General features: G+C 45.6%; 1 protein-coding gene across 1 annotated transcript; it reads right to left on the reverse strand.

The window, feature by feature from the left end:
• Positions 1 to 2476: 2476 nt before the first annotated feature.
• SLC22A7 (solute carrier family 22 member 7) lies at positions 2477 to 21270 on the reverse strand (the record flags this gene model as incomplete). Its single annotated transcript, XM_082480674.1, has 10 exons — positions 2477 to 2540; positions 2689 to 2895; positions 4277 to 4385; positions 4887 to 5101; positions 5189 to 5298; positions 9375 to 9492; positions 12515 to 12683; positions 14119 to 14273; positions 18890 to 18993; positions 20893 to 21270. The coding sequence occupies 10 exons, from the start codon at positions 21268 to 21270 to the stop codon at positions 2477 to 2479; spliced, it is 1629 nt and encodes a 542-aa protein (XP_082336800.1).
• Positions 21271 to 21313: the final 43 nt, after the last annotated feature.

The raw sequence follows: 21313 nt of genomic DNA on the forward strand, positions 1-21313 counted from the left end.
GGTAGATTGGTCATGACCTGCACACTGATTTTACTGCCTTTTCTTCATTGGCAGCACAAGGTGTTACGTGATTCACAGATAGAAAAAATTAATTTTAAAAATGGCTGCTATTTCATTTTCTCCTGCTTAATTATTAAAAACGTTTTCAATGAAATGCTTTTCCAAAACATTGTTAATAAAACGCTTTACACCTTGGAAGAATTGTGGACAGGGACAACAATTAGTGTTTCTAAGCTGGTATAATAAACCACAAATTTTACTGATAGTCTAAGGAAAACACAGAATGCTTAACTATTGGCCAAAGGGATGATGACAACATTCAAATGAAAAAAAAAACCTGTCAGATTATTTTTTATCAATTTTGCCAAATGTAGAGGTTGTTAAAATGTGACAGTATTGTGTATTCTATTTGTTACTGGGATGAAACTTGGGATACTGAATTTAGTCTTTTAGAAGCTATTTTTTTTCTTCCTGAATATAAATGGAGAATGATCAGAGCTTAAAATACTGCCCCAAGAAAAAGAAAAGGGTTTTAAAGCAATATTGTCTCAACCCCGCCATGTAGAAGTGAACCGGGGTCATTTTTTAGTGCACACCTTGGTCTGTGAGGAAGAGCCTGTGGGTACACTTCTGTGTGGGCAGAGTGGGAATGAGAACTGTCGGACTCCAACACCATTAATTTGGGACCCCATCTGTTGTCCTTTCGATAAGACTAAAGAGGTGGGGAAGAAGTCAGGACATTAAATCTCACCTTTCTCCTGCTCTGGAACAAAAGTTTACCTTCTTTATTGACAGTTTTCCTGGACTGGCACTTGCCAGGTTGCGACAAAGTGAATTTCACAGCTTGTCTTGCCCCCTGTCCTGGTTGGCTCAGAAGAAGCTGCTGCAGCGTTAGCCTGCTCAGGCTCCTAGCAGGGTAGCCAAAATAAGGTGAGGCTGTACTGCTCCCAGGTCAGAAACTGATGACAGGATTACAAATATAGTTTATTCTACTTGCAGGCATATAGAGACGATGTGAAAACTCCTGCAATTACTAAATGACAACTAATGAGACATACCAGGCTTGTCCAAACCCAGAAATCCCTATTAATTTCTACTCCTTGGTACAGTTTGCGTGCTGCCTTGTGGTACGAGCATCTTGGGGTGTCTCCACCACATATTTGCTGTAGGTAGGGGAATGCCCTGAGCAGGTGCCCAAACAAGTGTGCTGCACATGGCATTTCTGAAGGTGTATGGTGCTCTATTATTAATGTTGGCATGCTGTGGCTAGCTGATTAGCATCATTCCACTGCTGATGAACCCAAAGCAGAGCACAGCCAGATGCTCTTTTCCCAGGGATTTTGGCAGATTATTTGACCCAAAGAAATAACACGCCAAATTGTCTCAGCCTTAGGGTGATTCTGAGGAGTTTGCTTTTCCTTTTGTTGCCTTAAAGCAAAGAAGGTGATGTATAAAATTTTGCCAGGCAGCATATTTCTACTAGGGGGCGCTCTTGGACCTGGGATTGGATGTGGTTTTCCACCCGCGTTCAGATGCATCCTCAGTTTGGGTTGTCCTCGCAGGGCTGCTCCTGGCTTAGCTTAAAACACCCCACAGCCCGGGAATCACGGTGCGCCTGGGGCTCGGATGCTGAGGCCGTTTCCTCTTCCCGATTTAGGAAAGCTGCTGTTTGTCAGGGTTCCAGAATTTATAGCTAAGTGGGTGGCTCATCCCTGTTGTTTGCAGAAGTAAGTGCAAGATGCAAAGGCACTCCCTAAATTTCAGATCAATGTGTTGCACCAGTAAGCAGAATGGAATCAAATAATGAATTATTCAATATTCCATGCAAAAGTTCCTATAGCAATGCGGTGGTTTTCTGTTAAAAATAATGTGTAATAATCTGCAAAATTAAGTAAAAAAATAATTTGCAATAATCTGTAAAAGCTTTTTTTTCTTCTTTGTGCGTGTGGGACAAATGCTTGCAGTTGTCCCATTCTCAGTGAGATTCCTGCTGGCTTTGAGCCTTGCTGTGAAAAATGCCCAGACCATTTCCAAATCCAAGAAATATTTGTAGCTACAGTTTATGGCTTATCCACCATCCAGTGAGATTTATTTGAGGTTATTTGGTTTTGTACAATTCACACTTAGTTATTTTTTATTGCTGCATTGTGGGCTTTATGGTGTGTAAACCAATGGATTGTAGTTTCTGGAAGTGTGTGCAGTAGTCTGAAAGGTGCTGTTTGTCCAACAAGGCCAAAGACTGGAAGACCTTAGCATGGGGTGCCTTTATTTTCAGACCCTGTTGGACCTCTGTTCTTGCTCCTGGCCACCCTACAGAGTGGGGTTAGCTCCCTCCAGCTGGTTTTGTGGTCTGCCTCCTTCCTCCAATGTCCTCAGCCCCACTTCCCTGCAGAGAGAGACTAGGTGGACAGTAAAGGCTCTTTTATTGACAGGTCAGAGCATGGCTCAGTTTTGCAGTCCTGCATAGTGGCTGTCCTCACTTTGGCAGAGACTGTAGCGGCATGCCCTCGGGAGCGCTGATTTGTGGTGGCCCTTTCACTCTGGAAGAAAAGAAGGCACGTTTGGGCTGATGGACAGAGGAGCAGGGAGCCTGACAGCCCCGATCCCCACTGGGCTGTCCCTTCGAGAGGAACATCCCTCGCCTCTCTCAGCAGATTCCGTGTGCAGGGCAAGATGGAGCTGACTCACTGTGCCTTCTCGATGTCCTCGATGCCCTCAGGCAGGCGCACGTTGAGCGTCTCTGGGAGCAGGAAGGCCACTGAGCCGCAGCACACTGCTACCCCACAGTAGGTCACCTCGGGCAGAGACCTCCACACCTCGTCCAGCAGAAACACAAGTGGGGCCAAAGCCCCGCCAAGGCGTGCCACGAAGGAGGTGTACCCCATCCCATTCTGCCTGGAAAGGTAGGGCACCATGGTGGTGCAGACCACCATGAGAAGGAGATGGGTACTTCTTTCATATCAGACCTTGGGAAAAAACGCAGAATTTCTGCCCTTTCCCCCTATTTTTCTATAAGTGCTGAGGCTTTTCCTCCCTCCAGGTTTTTCCTCTGCCAGGCTTTTTCTAAGTTGTTTTTTTTCTTTCTTCGTATCTTCCTACAATGATAATATTTCCCAGAGAGCAACTGTAGCTGCTGTGATAAATAGATTTATGTCTGAGAAAGAAGCTCCCCACTAAAAATACCTGCTCTAAAGTTGTTACTGCTTTAAACGTCTAAAACCCTGAGTGCATTTTCTACCCATCCTCCTGGTAAGTCCTCTGATCTGCTGAGAGCAAACCTGTGAGCACCTCTAGTCCTGCTGTAGCTATAAGCCCAGGAGAGCTTGGAGAAGAGGCCAAAAATAAGACCTGGGACCTGTTCCACTTACTAATTTTCAGGGGATGGGTGGCATTTCACACTGACAACAGGCGTGCCAGTACCTACTCGTGCATATGCAGAGTAACCACTGCAGAAGGAGCCAACATTTTTGTCTTTACCTGTCAATGTCTTTAAGCATGTAAAAATACAAACCATCCTGAGAAGAAAAGTAGCAGATCAGTGTGCCCACTCTGGTTTAAATATGCATCATTCCCCACATACAACAGACCAGTGAAAGTTAAAGGACTGTATGGCAGAGAAGGGTACTCTGGGTAGGGAGGAACAGGGGTGACATAAGCCACTAGCCCTGCTGTAATCATGAGGTTTTTTTCAGACTTTCACAAAGAAACCAGTGAGGTGATTCCCTCCACCAGTCTCAGGTATATCCCAAACTATGCTGATGCTAAATCTGGTTTTATGTCACCATTACCTGGGTATTTCAAATAAGCTCTTTTTTTCCTCCTGAAAGGCTAGTTAATCCCTGCTTTAATATCATCTGATGTCCAGAAGACTGTCAAACATGTGGTAGCATGTCTCCCGTATAAAACTTGATAGTTCAAATGATTATTTTCAGGGTCTTATAACAGTTATTGGCAGACTGTCGGAGGGAACTAAGACTTTACTAAGCACAGATGCCTTATGGAGTTCAAAAATCTTCCCACACAGAATACTCCTCACCTTTCAATACATCTTCCTATCAACAAAACCTAACCACACATAACCCAGGTTAAAAAAAAGGATGGCTTTCTGCCCCTTTCTTGTGAGTATGTGTAATCCCTAGAACCTGCTACCTCTAGAGGCAAGGCTTCAGGCCTGCAGTCTAGCCAACAGCATGTCCTGCAGTGCTGATGTGGAAGACCTGAGGGTGACATCCCACAGAGGCTCTGGTTGTGCTCTCAGGCAAGTGGCATCTCTTACCTCAGTACGGTGGGGTAGAGCTCAGAGGTGTACAAGAAGACAGTAGTGAATGCAGCTTCTGAGAAACCTTTGCCCGTAATGGCTACTACAGAGCGCAAGGAGGTGAAGGCTAGGAGGAAAGAAAAGACATTTATGACAATGGTCAAAAGCGCAGCCTCTAGGAAGAAGCTTCTTTTGGCCTCAGGTACAAGAAGGAAGAGAGTTCAATGCGCCGGCAGACAAAACAGGGACCTTCATAGCCCTGGAGCTGCTGCCTCCAAAGTCTGGTTCAGTGAGTTTGGTAACTATTAGCCTGAGTGGGAGCTGAACTGATGAAAGGATGGGTCCCGACATTTCCCATTGGACAATGTCTATAGTAAAGATAGGCACTTCACCTTGCCATCACTGGACACTTACCGACCACTTCACAGTGACTGGAGAACATCTGTCGCTACCAGTTACTGGGGCTAGCCCACACTGGCAACCTTGTCCCACAGTTGCTGTTCTAGGAGGAGGACATCTCCATACAGAGTTGCCTGTGGGCAAGATCTGCCGTTCTCCTTCTCTAGCACTGCACAGAATGGAAACCTCCCCTTTAGCAAGTACTGCATATAGCAGAAGAGTGTCTCACGTTTGGGAATGATGACGTTGGCTCCTATGCATAGTCCGGTCAGGATGAGTGCCCACGCCTGACTCTGCCGTCGTCCAACTCGATTCACCACCACATACATGATTATCTTGGCTGGAATCTCAATGATGCCAAAGACAAACTGGGAGAGGTACATGTTGAGCCCAAAGCCAGTTAGGTTCATGCTCATGCCGTAATAGGAGAAGGCAACACCAAACCTGTGAGGAGTGCATGGAGATGGGGATTAAGGAAAACCAACCGGGGAACTGCAGGCCAAATTTCTTGTGCAAAGTGACACTGCTTACCACACAGCGCCGGAACACAGAGAGATCTTCCGCAAGACTGGTGTCCTGAATAAGCTGATGTAGGAGTAGCTGTCTCCTGGCTTTTTGTCTGTTGCCATCCTTCTGAGGGCCTGGGAGAGGTGGAAAGAAGGAAATAGCTCAGCTGCTGTACATTTAGGATCCAGACGTGAAACCCTAGACAGGCTGGAGCCTGTGCCCTTCCCGGCACCAGCTCCACCTTGCATTTTCCATACATTCCCATTGCAGAACAGTTCTGTGGGCATACATTATCAGAGACACATCTTCCTATAACTTCATAGATTGCCTACCATTTCAGAGCTCTTTTACCTCCCATGGCCCCTTCGCCCCTCTTACCTACATACCCCAGGTGGCAGAAAGGGTTGCAGAAAAATGGAAAATCATGGTGGTAGCAAAGTCAGCGTTGACCAGTTCCACCCACTTCGCCATGGGGTTGCCTGCCGTTGTGTCAGGTCTCGGGCAGGAGCTAACAGTAAGCTGCATGCGTTATTCCCATGAGTGCATTTATATCAAGTGTGATTATTTATACCTCTGTTTATATAAATACAGAATATATTAAAAAGTCAGGCCCTGAGAAGTGAGCCCTGGCCATACGGAAGAACAGAGTGCTTATTCACAAAGTCTTTTAACAATTGGATGAGGGGTAAGTACCAGGAGAGTTGGTAAGTTCTATTTGCTGGCTGAGATGCAAGAGATTCACACAATTCTGCAATGCGGGCAGCTGTACCTAAGCTAGTTGCTGTGGGCTCCCTGTGTAGTTAACGGAGATCTCCAGTGGAAGTGGTGGAGTCATTTTATCCTGCAGCAAACAAATGCATTTGGTCAGAAGAACCACGTGCTAACCTCCATCGGCTATTCATTAGATTGCAGACTGTAAAGGAGACTGCAGACAGTGAAGATGTTGGGAGAGGTGAATTCCTCACAGGACGGCCTTGCTTCACCGTGTCCAAAAATCATCAGGATAGGACAGCTACAACTGATTAGGCTATGAATCACACGAAACCTTGAGGAGAGAGTCTGCTTGACTAGTTACATGTGTTCTCAAATTAATATCCTCTTCAGAGAAAGCAAAGCCTTGGCCAAAGCTTTTGCACAAATACTTAATACTGGGCACAGAGCTGCACAGGGAACCTACAACTTAGATGGTTGAAGGGGGCCTGCTGTATCTTGGACCAGGGGATCATCTTCTCCGGTGCCTTGTCTCCAACAGCATCCTGCAGTGGAGCCTGCAGAAGAGCTGGGCAAGCATGTAGAGATATTCCCCTAGAAATGTCACTGCCTTCAGCTGTTCAGGGACTTCCTGAACCAGACAGGGTGTCTGTCTGTTTAGCACCTCGATGATCCTTTCCCACATTATCTAGTGGTTTGCTGAACCCGTGTTTTTCTTTTATTTCTGTACACCCATCTCTGGATCTGGTAACTTTTGTTAATACTGCAGTATGGCAAGTAAGTTATTTTTTTAAACTTTTACCTTTTTTCTTCCTTTTTCACAGACAAATAATAAGTCTTTTCATCCAAATGCATAGGATGAATCATAGCACTGATAACAGACTACTTTTGCAATGCTCAGAATTTCAATATTAGATTCAAGTTACCCTCTTGGCATTCTGTCCTCTCTTTAAGTTGCATGATTTGCTATTAAAACATAAGAAAATGGGTAACATGGAAAACATCTTCCAATATGTATTGTTAGCCAGATTTCTTGGCATGTGGAAGGAGAGAGAGAGAGAGACAGAACAGAGAGAGCCCGAGGACACTTAAAATGCACATAATTCGGTGATGGCTGGGGAGGGAGGAGGGTGAGGGAATCTACAGGTCTACAGCATCACCTGCAATTAAGATGGTGCTGAACAGTTATGGGGGCTGGGGACTTGCTGAAATATCTAATAAAAAAGAAATCCCAGCCTAAGGAGCTCTCTGGTTAAAAGAATTGAACAAATGAAAGAAAGCATTAGGAAAGGGAAGAGGATAGCTATAAGTAAGAGCATGTTTCACTAGGGAAGAGCTAAGATTTTATTTCTAATTGCGTACTATTCTTTGTAGATTTTGGATGAGTGACAAAGCTCTTCATACTGAAAAAAGAATTTCACACTGTGAAATTCCTTAATCAGTTTTATAAGACAATGCTATTAAACCTGAGAGTATGTCAGTAACGTGCTGTGCAATTATCCAGAGATTATACGTGTTTCAAAGTATAGTCTTCTGAAATACAGCAAATCAGTTGTTACCTTAATAAGCCATCAAAACACACCGATGCACGCTCAGGTCAATTAAGCAAACTAAAATCAGGCAGTTCTGTGTTGCCTGCATATGTGGATACGGACAAGAAAAAACAAGTATGTCCCTATAAACCTCATGAATCCAGCAAGGCGTCACAACTGCAAGCCTTCCTTGATTGTGGTCACAGTATGGTGTGACTCGGTGCAATGCTGTCATAGTGGGGAAGCCCCAGGTGCATTCCCTAACCCTCAGAATGGTATGAGGGTGGAAGCCCATGCCCTCCCTGGTGAAAAACTGCACTCTGAAATACAGAGTCATCAGTCAAGGCTAAATGAAAGAGGCTATAACCTGTTATTCTTACATATTTAGTCAGAGCTGCTGGCTTGATTAAAGGCAAGGAAGAGTCATGCTCAACTGCTGTCTGCCACAACCAGTAAATTAATGATTTCTCATATAATTAAACAACATGTTTCTGTTGTAAATCAAAAGGGCTGATCACCTCTTCAACAGATATTAAGAAACTGCTTTTACAAAATAGCATGCTGGCCAGGATAAGACAGCGGTGTGGATGCAGGAGCACTGGGTGCACACAGAGATGCAGCCGGACCGTGACAGCAAAGCACAAGGCTCCTGTGCTGGTGCCAGGGGTTTCCCATCTTCCTCTTTCGGTAAGAGGAAAACCAATGGACATGAAAGGAAAGATTGATGTTTAATGAACCACAAACTTCCATACCCGCTGGATTTCACAGCTGAGCTTTGTTGCTCTTGAGAAGGTTGAGACAAATCATGTCAGACCAAATTAGTCAGAGGTGACAGGCATGCAGCCATACAAGCCTGGCCGTGAAGGGTTGTTGTGAGCACTGACTATGCTCTGGTGTCTCTCCAAAGGGAGAGACCAGCTTCTGCCTGGCCCTTGAGTCCTCCCTAGGGCTGGAACATCACTTAAGCTTATCACCATCCCCCGGAGCCACCAGCGTGTCCTTAAGTAAGTGTCATGGACCAAGGTCTCAACATTTGTGAGTCTGAAGGCAAAAATACGTTTTAAGATAGAACTCAGAACAAGATGAAGATCTCCAGATCAGCCTCATACTTCGAGCTTTGTAGTTGAAAATAGGTGGCTGTTTTTAGCGTTTTCCTTCCCCTTTATTTGTTCAGTCACCTGGCTGAGCATCTTTGCTCCATCCTTTACACCTCTAGGGTCAAGCAAAAATGGATTCAAACCAGTGGGTAGGTGACTACTTTGCCCAACACCTCACCCTTGCCACATTCCTTTAAAATTGCTGGCAGAGCCGTGACTGATTTGAGAGCAGAGCTTTAGCCAGGGGAAAAAGTTGATTATGCCAAATGTTCTTTATGCCCACGTTCAGTTTCGCACATACACTAAATGCAGCCTGAGGTGGTCTAGCCTTTATGTTCCTGGATACTGTACTACGTGCAGTATCTCAAGTGCAGTATGAGAGAAAAATACGGGAACTACATGCTGTTCATGTGTGTCTGCTTTCTGCTAGCGCTGTACCAACACTTGACACACACTATGGCAACCAAGAAGGCAAACGCTGAGCTGCGCAAATTGTTCATGCACCTGCACACTCGCCTCTCTGTCATGGGAGCGATGCCTCTGACATTTTTTCAGGCTGTGCTTCTCTCTCGCTGCATGTTTAGCGCCGTGTCCAGGGCGCTGGGGCTTCTTGTCACAGCAATAATGAATGGAAAGACAGTCCACCTACTGAAGGGGATTTCTGGCCTTATGGGAGCTGAGCTGCTGCTTTACCTTTGGGAGTGGATGTGGCTGCTTCCCAGGGTAAAACGGAGCATGGAACCCTGTGGACCACAGTGCCCCACAGACCACACTGCAGGCTGGGCATCATTTCAGGTATCGAATAGAAGTAAAATATAGAGAGAGAAAATGGGGGAGGAAGAAAGTGTGTCTGGATCTCCAGTTTCTCACCTCTGGTGAGACAGCGAAGTCTTTCCTTCCGTTCATTCTTGCACATCTAAGCAGATGCCTGTGAGCTTGTTTCACTTTGCCATTGGCTATGAGCCACCGGGCAGACTCTGGGACCCACCTGGTGCGAGGAGAGAAGACAGTGTTCCTGTTGGTGCTCCATGTTTTCCACCCCCCACACATGGCCCTGACCAAAGAGGTCCATGAGACTTCAATCTCAGCTAAAAATAGCAACTGCAGTGCATGAGAATCAGAGTCATGGGACACCCTTGTTACACATACATGCCGTTCTACCCTTAAAGGAGTACAGTCTGCTAACTGAAGTATGTCTAGCCAAAATTTTTATCATGTGATCTTTGATCGAATTTTGAATTTTCTGAGCTGGTTGGAGTTTCAAACTCCTATCAATTAAAATTGGCCCAGAGAGTTTATATTTACAGATTCATGCTTTTTGAGACTCTTTAAACTTTGAAATTGTAGGATATAAAAAATAACTACGTGGAAAAGAGTTAGTGGGCTCTATACTTACTTTGTTAATTGCTAAAATTATTTGTTTTTCACAATAATCAAAGCCTTCTGCACAAGAGTGTCAACTGCGGTCTAAATCATTGCGACTACAGCCCCCAGTGAAGTATCCATGCTAGTCGAGTGACAAGGGATGCTCCACTGCTGTAGAGCTAATTAGCAACTCTGAGAGGTCTGCTTAGCAGACCTGTGTAGTGTGGGAGCCCTGTGACTCTTATTTTTTTGTCTCTTCCAACAAAAGATCCAGCACTTGTCATAAACTAGCATCCGCAACTCCCTCTTCTTAGACTTCTCTCTGATCTTGCATCTGGTTGCAGTTCATGGCTATGTGGCCCTGTTTGGCCCAGAGCTTCCCAGGCCACAGTGCAGCCCATCTGGCCTACAGGGTACATGGTGTTTTGTGGGTCTGCATAGAGGTCAGGGCCCAGAAGACATTGGAAATACCCCACAGTGGCTACATTCTGCTAGAGCAGCCAACACCTACCTCCTGCTACCCAAATCTGTCCCCTGAGAGAAGCAGAAAACAGAATCTGCTGTTCTCGTGGAGACTTTCAGCTGAGCATCCTGTGCAGTCAGTGGGAAGACTTACAACCTTGAAGAAGTATGTGGGTATGAGGTCTACTGAGATCATGCAGTTGTCAAAAATCTCTCACTCAAGTCTCCCACTGGAGCGGTCCGAGACCAGTTCCCTGTAAGCTCTTGGTGATTAATGTGCCCTAAACCAGGTTACAAAAAAACTATGAACAACTGCTGTCACTATTCAAGCGGTAGCCAAAAAGGATGTGTAGAGCAAAAACCTTTGCAGAACTGGTCTTCTGGAAAGTTTTCAATTCCTTCCCATAAGCTTATAACCCAATGCACTTTAAGAAATATAGGGTGAAAGATGGCATTTTGCACTCATTGCCATCATTTCCAGAGTATAATATTGTGCCTTTTGGTTGTCTAATGTCTCAACTGAGTTCTGACATTGTATCAACACTATCTATAGAGGGTGCTAAATTAGACTTTGATTCCGTACTTCAAGGACTTTTAATTATCCAACAATCACTGACCTCTTGGGTGCTTGAATTTTGATCAGACTGCAGTATATTTTGTTGGAGAACTAATCTCCGTAAAAGGCATTAACATACAAGAAAAAAAATCAGCTATCATGGAAAGGGTGGGTCAAAATGTATCGGTAAATTTCAGCACTTCTAGGACTCAATTTTTTATGGCTGGTTGTCCTAGAGAAAGAGCAAAACAACTCAAAAAAAAAAAAAAGAGTCAGCAGAACACATATTTTAGTTGTGTTGGACTTGATCAGCGAAATATCAGCTGTTACTCTTTGCCAGAAAACCCTCATCACCAGTGAAACAACACATCTTTTTTGAGCCATTGATTAGCAACAGCATGAGTTTATATCCCATTTTTCCTAAGTATTATTTGAGATTTTTCTGCTAGGTCTGTGCAGCTATCTAATCCACTACTTCATGCTGATGGACAGATATAGTAAGCAAGGAAACCATCATCTCTAGAAGACTCTGATGGCAGCTGAAAGGCAGTTTTAGCATTTGGATATCGCTCTTTCTCCTCAGTGATTATACTTATAATTTTGGGGCACAAGTGTCTAACAATCAGAGCTTATTCTGTATGGTTTCCAGCTAGAGTTCCCCATTGCCCTGAGAGACATGTCTGCGATTTCTGCAGTGTGGTCCAGCCCTACACTGATGTCCAAGAGGAAACAAACAACCACCCTAAGGTGGAGGAGACCCAGACCCCCATTTCTGAATGTTGCCAGTGGGGCAGTTGTGGGAATATCTGCTTGCTTATTTCAACATCAGACTTTTGTCCAGCCAGGAAATGGAGCTGCTTATTCAAATGACTGTTTTGGATCATCGAATAAGTTGATCCAATACACTTCACAGTCACAGTATCAGGGAATCATGTAGACTGTGTTACTACATGAAAAAAAAGAAGTAGGAAAATGAGTTTCTTTGATTAAATGGACTGTCTCCCATTTTAAGGCTTAAGGGATCTCAGGTATTTCTTAAATAAGGCTACAGGAGGGAAATAGCCCACAGAAAGCAGATATATTTGGCCCATCAGGATGGTTACACAGCTGAGAAAGGCTGTGGGAAGTTGTTGTGGTTTATAATATAAATGCAGCTGACCTAGCCTGCAGATGCCATTGGGTCATACGGAAAAATCGGTACCAGAGGTCTCCTCCCCAGTGAGGTGGGGACAGAGGATGGATAAATTATTTATCTTGAATCTACCAGGGATGAAAGCCAGGGATGTGTCCTGGCCCTGCCTCCCTTTTGCTTGCTCTGACCACCACTGGCAGTGCTTGGGGCACCAAATCCTGCTCCTTTGCGCTGCAACCTGTCCCCCAAATGCCTGTCCTCAGCCCCAGTCTGGCCTTGTTGGAGGTGAGGAGAGCTGAAACCCAGTTTTCAGGAGCTGCCAAACCTGGGCGATCCGAGTGCAGGACACAGATGGGTCCTGCTCCTCTTTGGGTTGTTGGAGCCAATCTCCTAGGATCAGCGTTGCGACGTTTTCCAGGCTCGCAGAGCGGAGGAGGCAAATCACAGCCCGCTCCCATCCCCACCCGCCGCCCGGCTGCAGGTCGCTGCACTCACCACAGGCAGACAATGCTCAGAAGACAAGGTCCTGATACGGCTACCAATAGCCAGTGCCATTCCCGCACCAAGTACGCTACCATGGCCAGCAGCATGTTCCCGATGCTCCAGAAGATGCTAGTCAGAATCCCAGAGAAGGTGCGGTGCTGTATGTCGACCCACTCCATGCCTGCAAGAGGGAGGCAACATTCAGCTGGGACACACAGGACTTCTCCAGGAAGGGGTCTGCAAGGCTTTTTGACAAGGGCAAAGTGAGGTGTCCCTGTTCTTCTCCAGAGAGTGCCACTGTTTGGCCAACATCTGGCGCATTTAAAATGTTCATCCACAGTGCTTAACCTCTTGCAAAGCTGCAAGCAACTAAACCACGACACCTTAAAAGAAGAAATACTGGACATATAATAAGAAAGAGTGCTAAAAACACCTTAGGTGATACTTTTTTTATCCCTTTCAATAGCATTCAAATGGTTGTCTTTATCAAACAGATAATTTTTTTCCCTAACCATTTTGCCTGCACAGTTTCCCGTTTCTCTGCCCACTCATTATTCCAGATGAAAGTGATATATTAAGATGAATTGTCATTCATGTGGAATCTACCCAAAGAACATACTAATGCACATGTAAAGCCAGAACAGATGGTGGTCTCCTTGTTTGTGTGTGTGAACTAAAAGCTGTTTTTCCTCCAAAGATCTGGACATCTTGTAACAACCTCTAACAATTAGAAATGTCCCTCCCAAGCTCTACTTTGCCTTGCAGGCATCAACCTTTATAACAATAAAAAAACATAGCAGGTCTTGGGATTTGTCAGGTCTTGTGTGGACTTTTTCACTATCAAAGCCTTTTTAGCTTGATTTTGTCTGTATCTGCAAAAATCCTGGAAATTTTTGTTGCACCTGTAACTTGGTCTTGGGTACAATGAATCTTGCCTAGTATGTCCCAACTGTATCTACAAAATCATCCAGTGCTCTGTTGGGTGCCCTGAAGTTTGGAGCTTGTTTTTATGATATAATTACCTAAATTCTTCAGCTTCAGTTTTGCCTAGCTCTGTATGATTTTTTTTTTTTTCTGTGGTTCTTTCCCCCCACCTCTTTCTAAAAATACAGGCTGGGAACTTATGAAAACTGTGAGCAAACTCAAGTCTGGGGAGGTAGAAACACCCTGCGAAGGACACACTGTCCTCCTCCTGCTGAGAACACGGCAACGCCGATGAATTGTCTGAACTGTGTGTTTGAAGGGTGAGAACTCAGTACCAGAGGAAAGGGGCAGATACTTTGGTTTATGGTGTTATTGTACTACTGATGGTCCTTAACAGGAATTAGGTAGCGTGGATTGCAAGTGTTAATGTTGCAACAGAAGTGCTAATAGGTGGTGGTTGTATTTTGAGTAGACTGTTAAAGCATTAATTAGACTAACAGAAAATTGTAATTACTGCATCCTCCAAGAGGGATGTTCTTTTGGCTGCCTGTAGAGAAGCTGCACACATAATGATTTCCAAACCCCTGTTCCTACTAGCTCCGCCCTGTCCGGTAGACAAGTCCCTGCCTACCCACTGCCTGTCAGAAGTCCCCCTGTACAACTGGTCACCCACAAACCCCACATACACTTACCCAAAGGCAACACGATAAGGGAGACGCCGCTCAGGGCCACCCCGGTGAGGGTCCGCGTGATGGACAGCATGGTGTAGGAGACGGAGGCAGCGCTCAGCATCCCAAATACGAGAGAGCACACGAGCGACAGCAGGAGCATGGCTTTGCGTCCGAACCTGCCACAAACACAGGCTGGGTTACCGCAGCTGGAAACCTGTCCCAGGAGTGGAGTAGGGTTTGAAATGGGGCAAACCAGGGACTCAAGAAGGAAAATGAAAATGTTGCCCGCTCTGCAAAAAGCCCAAGATGCAATGCCCTGGGGAGGAGGAAACAGCTCTGGATGTAGCCGGTGCCACAATGGTGCAATCCCATGCGGAGGGCCAGCCTGCCCCGTGACCATCGGGCATGAGGCTCTCTAATGGAAAGAGCAGCCCTGATCAAAACAATATTATGGTCTCCTCTGTTCGACACCATCATCAAAAGCAGTGAGTGGTGTCAGCTTGAAATCCCATGCTGCCAGCACATCCTGCTCCCTCCAACAGCTGTCCTCATGCTTGGCTCAGCGTGTCCTCCTCCCGTGGCTTACTCAGGACCAGCCACTGCCACCGCTCTCGAGGAGGAGAGAGAGCTGTGTTGCTTTCACCCTGATCCTTGGAGGGAAAACAAAGATCCGAAAGGAAAATAAAAGGAATCCAATTGTCATCCCACATGTGCAAATAGACCTGGATGTCCTAAGGTGTCTGCGGGGAGATCGTTGCTCAAGGGTTTTGAAAGTTGCAGGACCATCTTACCCCTGGTGCAGAGTCCTGTGTGGGGAGTGTGGAGAAATACAGAATATCAAATACACACAAATGCACATGTATACATAGAGAGAGGGGGAGAGCGAAATATCTATGTATGTATTTCTACACAACCTATGAAAATCTAAAAATCAAAATGGAGCACAAGGCATCAGTCTTCTGATGAACACCAGCACTGCGTGTGACGAAAGCTTAGGCTGAAACTGGAGTAGTAAATTAACCCTGTCAATAGGTAATGTTCAGTCTATAGGCACTGAAATCCTGGTCTGATTCTGGCTTAGGGCTCTCTTAGTGGCCACCTGATAAGGATGGTGGCAAGAACAATTGCTCCAGGGGAAAAAGCTATGCGCCAGGACATAATGCCACAATAACATTCCTAAAAATTATCATAAATGACATAAGGAAGCAGCTAGTTAATGAAACTACTGGAGAAAAAAACAACTCATGGCTTGGGCTTAGGCAGTTTGCTGGATGTGCTTTGAAATTTAGGCAGAGCCAGTTTGCAAAAGTCATTGCAATGCCCCTGGCTCAGAGCAGCAAAGACCCAGAAACACACCAGAGCTGGATCCAGTTTCCAATAGGGTGATTGCCTACGAAAGAAGATACATTCTTTAAATGAATGTTTTTCTGGAAAATACAGTAAGAAGGCTATAAAACCCTAAGATTCCCTGCAGTGCGCAAGGCAGCTATTTATGGACCCATTACTAGATTCTCTCAGCAAACTCATGCCACCTGCTAGGGAACCAGAGGCGAGCTGGCAGGATTGAACTGCAGGCTACAGGGAGGCTGCTAGAAATAATGCTTTTAAAATTGTCTTCAAAGGGAGAGGCAGGAAAGCACAATCTCTGAAGGATTAAATGTAGAAAATATAACAAAAGGAGCAAACTGCACAAGCATAAGAATTAATAAAAAAAAAAAACATTTTCATGAATATCCCAATCTGGAAGTCTGCCAAAACATCAATTCAGTACAAGGACAAGATACAAAAGGAGTGTTTGGAAAAGAGCAGACAATAACAGAAAAAAAAAAGAAAATATATGTATTTGCATGTAACTGTTCACAGTGAAGGTTGTTGGAGGCTTTACCAGGGTAAAATTTGTCAGTAGATATGTTCTCAAATCCCTATGTCTGTAGAGGCTTAGAACAAAACCAACCCGAACTGTAGCAAAATGCCAGGACCAGATGGTTTTCACCCTGGAGCACTGGAGATGAAATCTCTGCATCATGGTTCCCACAAAGAAGTGGGACCTCTTCTCTGCTAGAGAAAAGGAAGACTGCTAATGGGGTTGCTTTTAAGGGGTATTAGGGGAGATGGGGGGGCATGACACCTGAGGTTTAACAAATTTACTGCAGGTTTACTGGATGCACTGCCCCCACTGCGATTACAGGGGCTGCGAGCCTTTCCTGGTGTGACCTGTGGGCCCTGTGGCCAGGTAGCTCAGGTGGGCAGTGCACAGTCCACTCGAGGGCACAGCTGGCTGTCAAACCCTCGTTAGCCGCCACTTTAGGAGACTGAAGGGTCCTGCTCTGGCTAATTGGAAGTCAAGCCATAACTTGGTCTGGTTTTGTTAGTTGCTCTGAGTTTTCTCCACTTCTTTCTGTATCCTTTCGAGGTGGGGAAGGAGGGTGAAGGGAAATCAAAACTGCACACAGTATTCAAGATGTGAGGCCACCATGCGTTTACATGTTACTGCATAGTGTAAATCTCTTTAATTTTTTATTCCTTTCCTAATGATTCTTAATATTCCCTTTGCTTTCCCAGGCACTACTTATTGCTGAGTGGGTATTTGCCTAGAGCTGTCTGTCATAACCCCAAAGTCTTGATCCTGAGCAGCTATGGTCAGCTCAGGAGTCTCAATTTTAAACGAGAAGTTAGAGTTGTTTCTCTCTCTATTGTAGGTTAATCTACCCTGAAATTTTGTCTTCTGATGTTCCTGTGCAGCCATGGAGCTCTTTAAGCTCCTTCTGCAGTTCTCCACATTCAGATCTCGCCTCTGGTCACTCAGCATCAGCTCCCCACTCTCTCCTTTTCCAGACAATTTGTAAATGTGCTGAAAAGCACACAAATCCAAGCACAGGTCCCCACAGGTCTCCCTCCATTGTCACAACTGATCACTTACATCTCACCTCTCCTTCCTGGCATTTAATCAATTATTTAGTCATGCAGAGACCTTCCTTCTTATCCTAGGCCATCTCAGTTTCTTTAGGAGCCTTTTGTAAGGAAACTTCTTGAAATCCGTGGAGATGTTATCACCGCTGCTCACAAGGGAGATGTTATCACCGCTGCTCACATGCCTGCGAGCGCATTCAAAGAAATCCAGTATGTTTGTAAGGTGTGAATCTTTCGCAAAACCCCTGCTGATTCTTCACTGGGATGTCATATCTACCCATGTGGCCGTCAACTCAATAATTCAGAATAGCTTCTACTAATTTGGCCAGTACAGATAGATGTCAGGCTGCCTGGCATGTAGTTCCTGAGCTTTTTTGAAGACCAGTTTACAACTGATTTGATATGTGATACCTTCCCAGCTCCCTGCTGTGGAGGTCACACAATGCCAACAGCCTTCCAGCTTTTTCATCCTGAAGGTCCTGTAGGGCTCCAGGATGGGCACTCCCAGCTCCTGGAAGTTTACTGGCACTTGCCTGGTGTATTTCTCCATGCCTTCTTCTATCAGCTTATTTCAAAGCTCCAGCTCCAACACCTGCCCCTAAACATTCTCCCTCTGAGCACAAACTCATTTATGTTCACGCTACATCCTTTTTATTTCCAGATGCTCCTTTTACTCCTTGATCTTCTACTGGCTCTTCCCCCTCACAATCCATTTGAAAGACAAATTATTCTTCATTTTGCTCTAGCAGAGACCTTCTCTTCTGCCTTATTTTGCCCTGCTCCTTTTCGTGATTCTGAATTTCTTGCCCTCCAGCTGTGCTATAACACCATTTTAGATACAAAGCCAAGACACACAGTTTGAAGATCCGCCAGGTGTCTTGGGTCCTGGTAAAAGTATACTGATACACTCCTGTGCAAAGGTAGGGATGTAAAAATGCCCATCCTCAGCACTAAGACTCTGGGTGCTTCATACTGTGCAGCTGGTTCCCCTCTGCCGTGCAGTGATTTTGTAGCCTGCTGTACGCTAATGCTCGTTTGTTTCCAGAGGACGGAAATCGGGAAGCAGTTTCCTGCGCAGGAAACTCGGAGATTAAATAATGAATAGCGTACAGTGGATAGCTCATCCCCATTGCACGCCTGTACTACGTGTTCTCTGGAAGGTTTCTTGGTTCTGCTGTTTGCAAAAATGTATAATTTCTTAATTGATGCCCTTTCGAGGTTATTACTCAGACTTTTTTCAGGTTTACATTATCACATTCCAACATTTAACCGGAGAGGGCGGATTTGTTCCTGTTTTCCTCATGGCCTCAGCCCTTGCTTGAGGAATGCCTCCCTGCTTCTAAGAACCTCCTTTACCCTGCTTTTCGGTAACGACAGTCAGTTTTTGCTCTCTGGAGATTCTTTTTTTTTTCAGATATGGAATGCATTTGGTCTGAGCCCCTCACTTGAGTGTCCTTAACCAATTTCCATATAACTTGAAAGGAGTTAACTTTTTTAGCCTCTTGTTTTGGCTTTGTCTTTTTTTTTAGACGGTTGTCTTTTCTGAAATTGGTCTCACAGACAGGGTTTTTTTTCAGGTTTTACTGTTCCTGTAGCAGTGTTGACCACAGCGTTGTGGTCACTGTTGCAGTGCTTCTAACTCCTAACCAAGGCCAGAGTTGCTTCTCTGGTGGGCTGTTAACTGCCTGCTCCATTAATTTAGGCAATGCATTGCTTCCCAGTATGACTTTAACCCAATTATCCTGTGAAAGGCTGGATTTTCCCTTTAGGATTGCTTTTCTCCTTTTTCTGCCCCTCTGATTGCCTTTTGCAAGTCACAGGTTTGTGAAGTTCTTGTCATGAAACTGCAGCCCCTGGAGGAACAGCCTGAAAGGGGTCAAACCTGTCTGAAAGGTATCCAAATACCACGGCCCCCATTGTAACGCCGATGAAGAAGAAGGTTGCAGTCGCCTGGTTCAGTCCGCGCTGCTCGCACACCAGGTCCCACTGAAACAAAAGGCCAAAATGATACTTAGTGCCCAGTTCAGTCTCTGTTGCCTTTTCACACCCCTTCCCTCCAGTGGTCAGCCATCATGTCTTGTAATTTACGTTGGCCAAATCTGATGGAGGGGTAGAATCCAGTGCTACACTGCACACAGGGCAGTGCCGGAGTCCTGAAAAATGTAAAGTTGCATCTTTCAAAACTCAGAGGCCTCCCGGTTACCTATCCCCACTGTGACAGCCTCTCTGTGGACACTTGTTGGGCATCAGAAAGCTTTCCTGGGTACCACTCATGATGGAGAGGCACCCTTTTTCCTCTGCTGTGATAGCTGCTCTCAACCTGCCTGGGTGGACGTCTGCCCTGGCTCCCTCTGCCTTGCTCCTGGGACTGCCAGGGTGAGATTTGCAGGGTGCCACACTGCGGTGAGCTCTAAGACGTGTCTCAGCCTTCATTAGGGAATGTGGCGTTGATATCCAGTTGCTGTTGCCCTGACCAGTTTCCTTTGAAGTTCTCTGTGGAGGGAGGAAGGAGGGCAGAGGGGGAGTCAAGCCAAATACTTGCTCCTAATGCTAACTTACCGATTTCTTACCGAGAAGTTGGTCTAGACGTTCTTCCTAATTAAGTTAATGAGCATCATTTTACTTTCTTGGAGGTGCAAATGTCGCTTAATCATTACAGAATGCTGTGGCTAAGCTGCAGAGTTAATTTTCTGTATGTGCAAACTTGGCAAAACTTAATGTAATCATCAACCCAGCCTCGCAGTCTCTCTGATGAGGCCAGCCAGACCTTGAGCAACCTTTCTTGCTCCAGGTGCAAAAGACTCCAGACAAAGCCCTGGCCCCTTGAAAGTGTCCTGAGGCCACTGCACCACGCGTGCAGCACCACGAGGGTCCATGCTCAGCATCCGTGCTGCAGACCACCTTCCCTGCCTTTTCCCCCAGGGGTGATTTACACCTTTCTCCCTGAAACAGTGCAGAAATCAGGTACAGCCCTGGTGCACATCAGACCCTCACCTCCATGCCTGCCAAAAAAAGGGGTGGTTGGGTGGTTGGGAGGAGGCACCAGCTCTAGGCTAAGACTTGGCCCTACTCTCACTGAGACAATAAGCTGCTGTCATATCCAACCCAACCATGTCTCTTTCATCTGACCAAATTGTCCCATTCCCTAAGACCTCCTGTGATTTGGGCTGCTTTTCAAGGAAGGTAAAGCATTAACACCCAGAGGTACCACTGTCAGCCCTAGCAAAGCGTTTCAAGAGGTGGGTGGTTAATGTTTGATGGGCAGGGACCTTGGGCAGGCTCAAGGTTATGGCTGACCATCATGCTGTATCTCAGCAGGGGGGCCTTGGAGAAGACATTTGGCTTGACAGCAAGAGACACTGGTGGTAAGAGGAGAGAGGCAGCAACGATCCTGGGGGTACCCTGAGGAGGGGTAGCCAAAGGAATAGAAGTTACAAAGGGTTTGGAAAATCAAGAAAGCAAGTCATGGGCTCATATGAAGTCCTGGAAGGGTGTAATCCTGTGCAAACGCCATGTGGCCCAAGCAGAGAAAATCCTGTATGTGTGTCTTCACCCCCTGCCCCCAATCTCTCAATCACCTGGAGAAATGAAGATGCTTATAAGGAGAAATGTTGGCTTCTAACTATCAACTAAGCAAGATGCCCTTAAAAATAATAACAATAAATGTTGGCTTCTAACTCTGAGCTTCAGAGAGCTTCCCCATTCCCAACAGAAATTAGGAATTCCCCATTCCCCATTAGGAAATCTTCTCTAAACAAGTAATTTCCCCTAGTTAAAATGCAAAGATTCCCCTCTGATTCTGTGCACCCAGTGAATACCTCTCCATCTCTTTCTCAAAACACTGAGCTAATTTCATTTTTGGCTAGATCACAGGCCAGGCATTACCTGGGTGGAGATGGTGGAGGTGAACTGCGAGTGGTCATAGACCCATCCGTGCTGGCAGTGCTGGATGATGGAGTTGTTTTCTGGTTGCAGAGAGGAATTGAGCAGCAGGTGAAACTGAGGCTGTGAGAACATCTCACAGGACCTGAAAGTGCCGTCAGGCTCCCGAGGGATGCTGATGAGCAGAACTTCCTCCATGGTGAGGTTCACAAATGCCTCTTGGTATGGAATTGCACAGTGATGAGGGGGCGTAGCAGCAAGAAAATTGTGCAGCAGAAAATGCATGGGAAGGTTGATTCTTGGGAGGCAGAGGATAAACAAAATAAAAATCTGGAATCTGCCAAAGCCACCAATTTCCAGCAAGAGATCCTCAAACTTCATCTTTTCTGTGGAGTTTGCTCATTCAGAGCAGCTATGTACCAAG

Source organism: Vanellus vanellus (assembly GCF_965231255.1).
Source record: "Vanellus vanellus genome assembly, chromosome: 3".
Taxonomy (NCBI): domain Eukaryota; kingdom Metazoa; phylum Chordata; class Aves; order Charadriiformes; family Charadriidae; genus Vanellus; species Vanellus vanellus.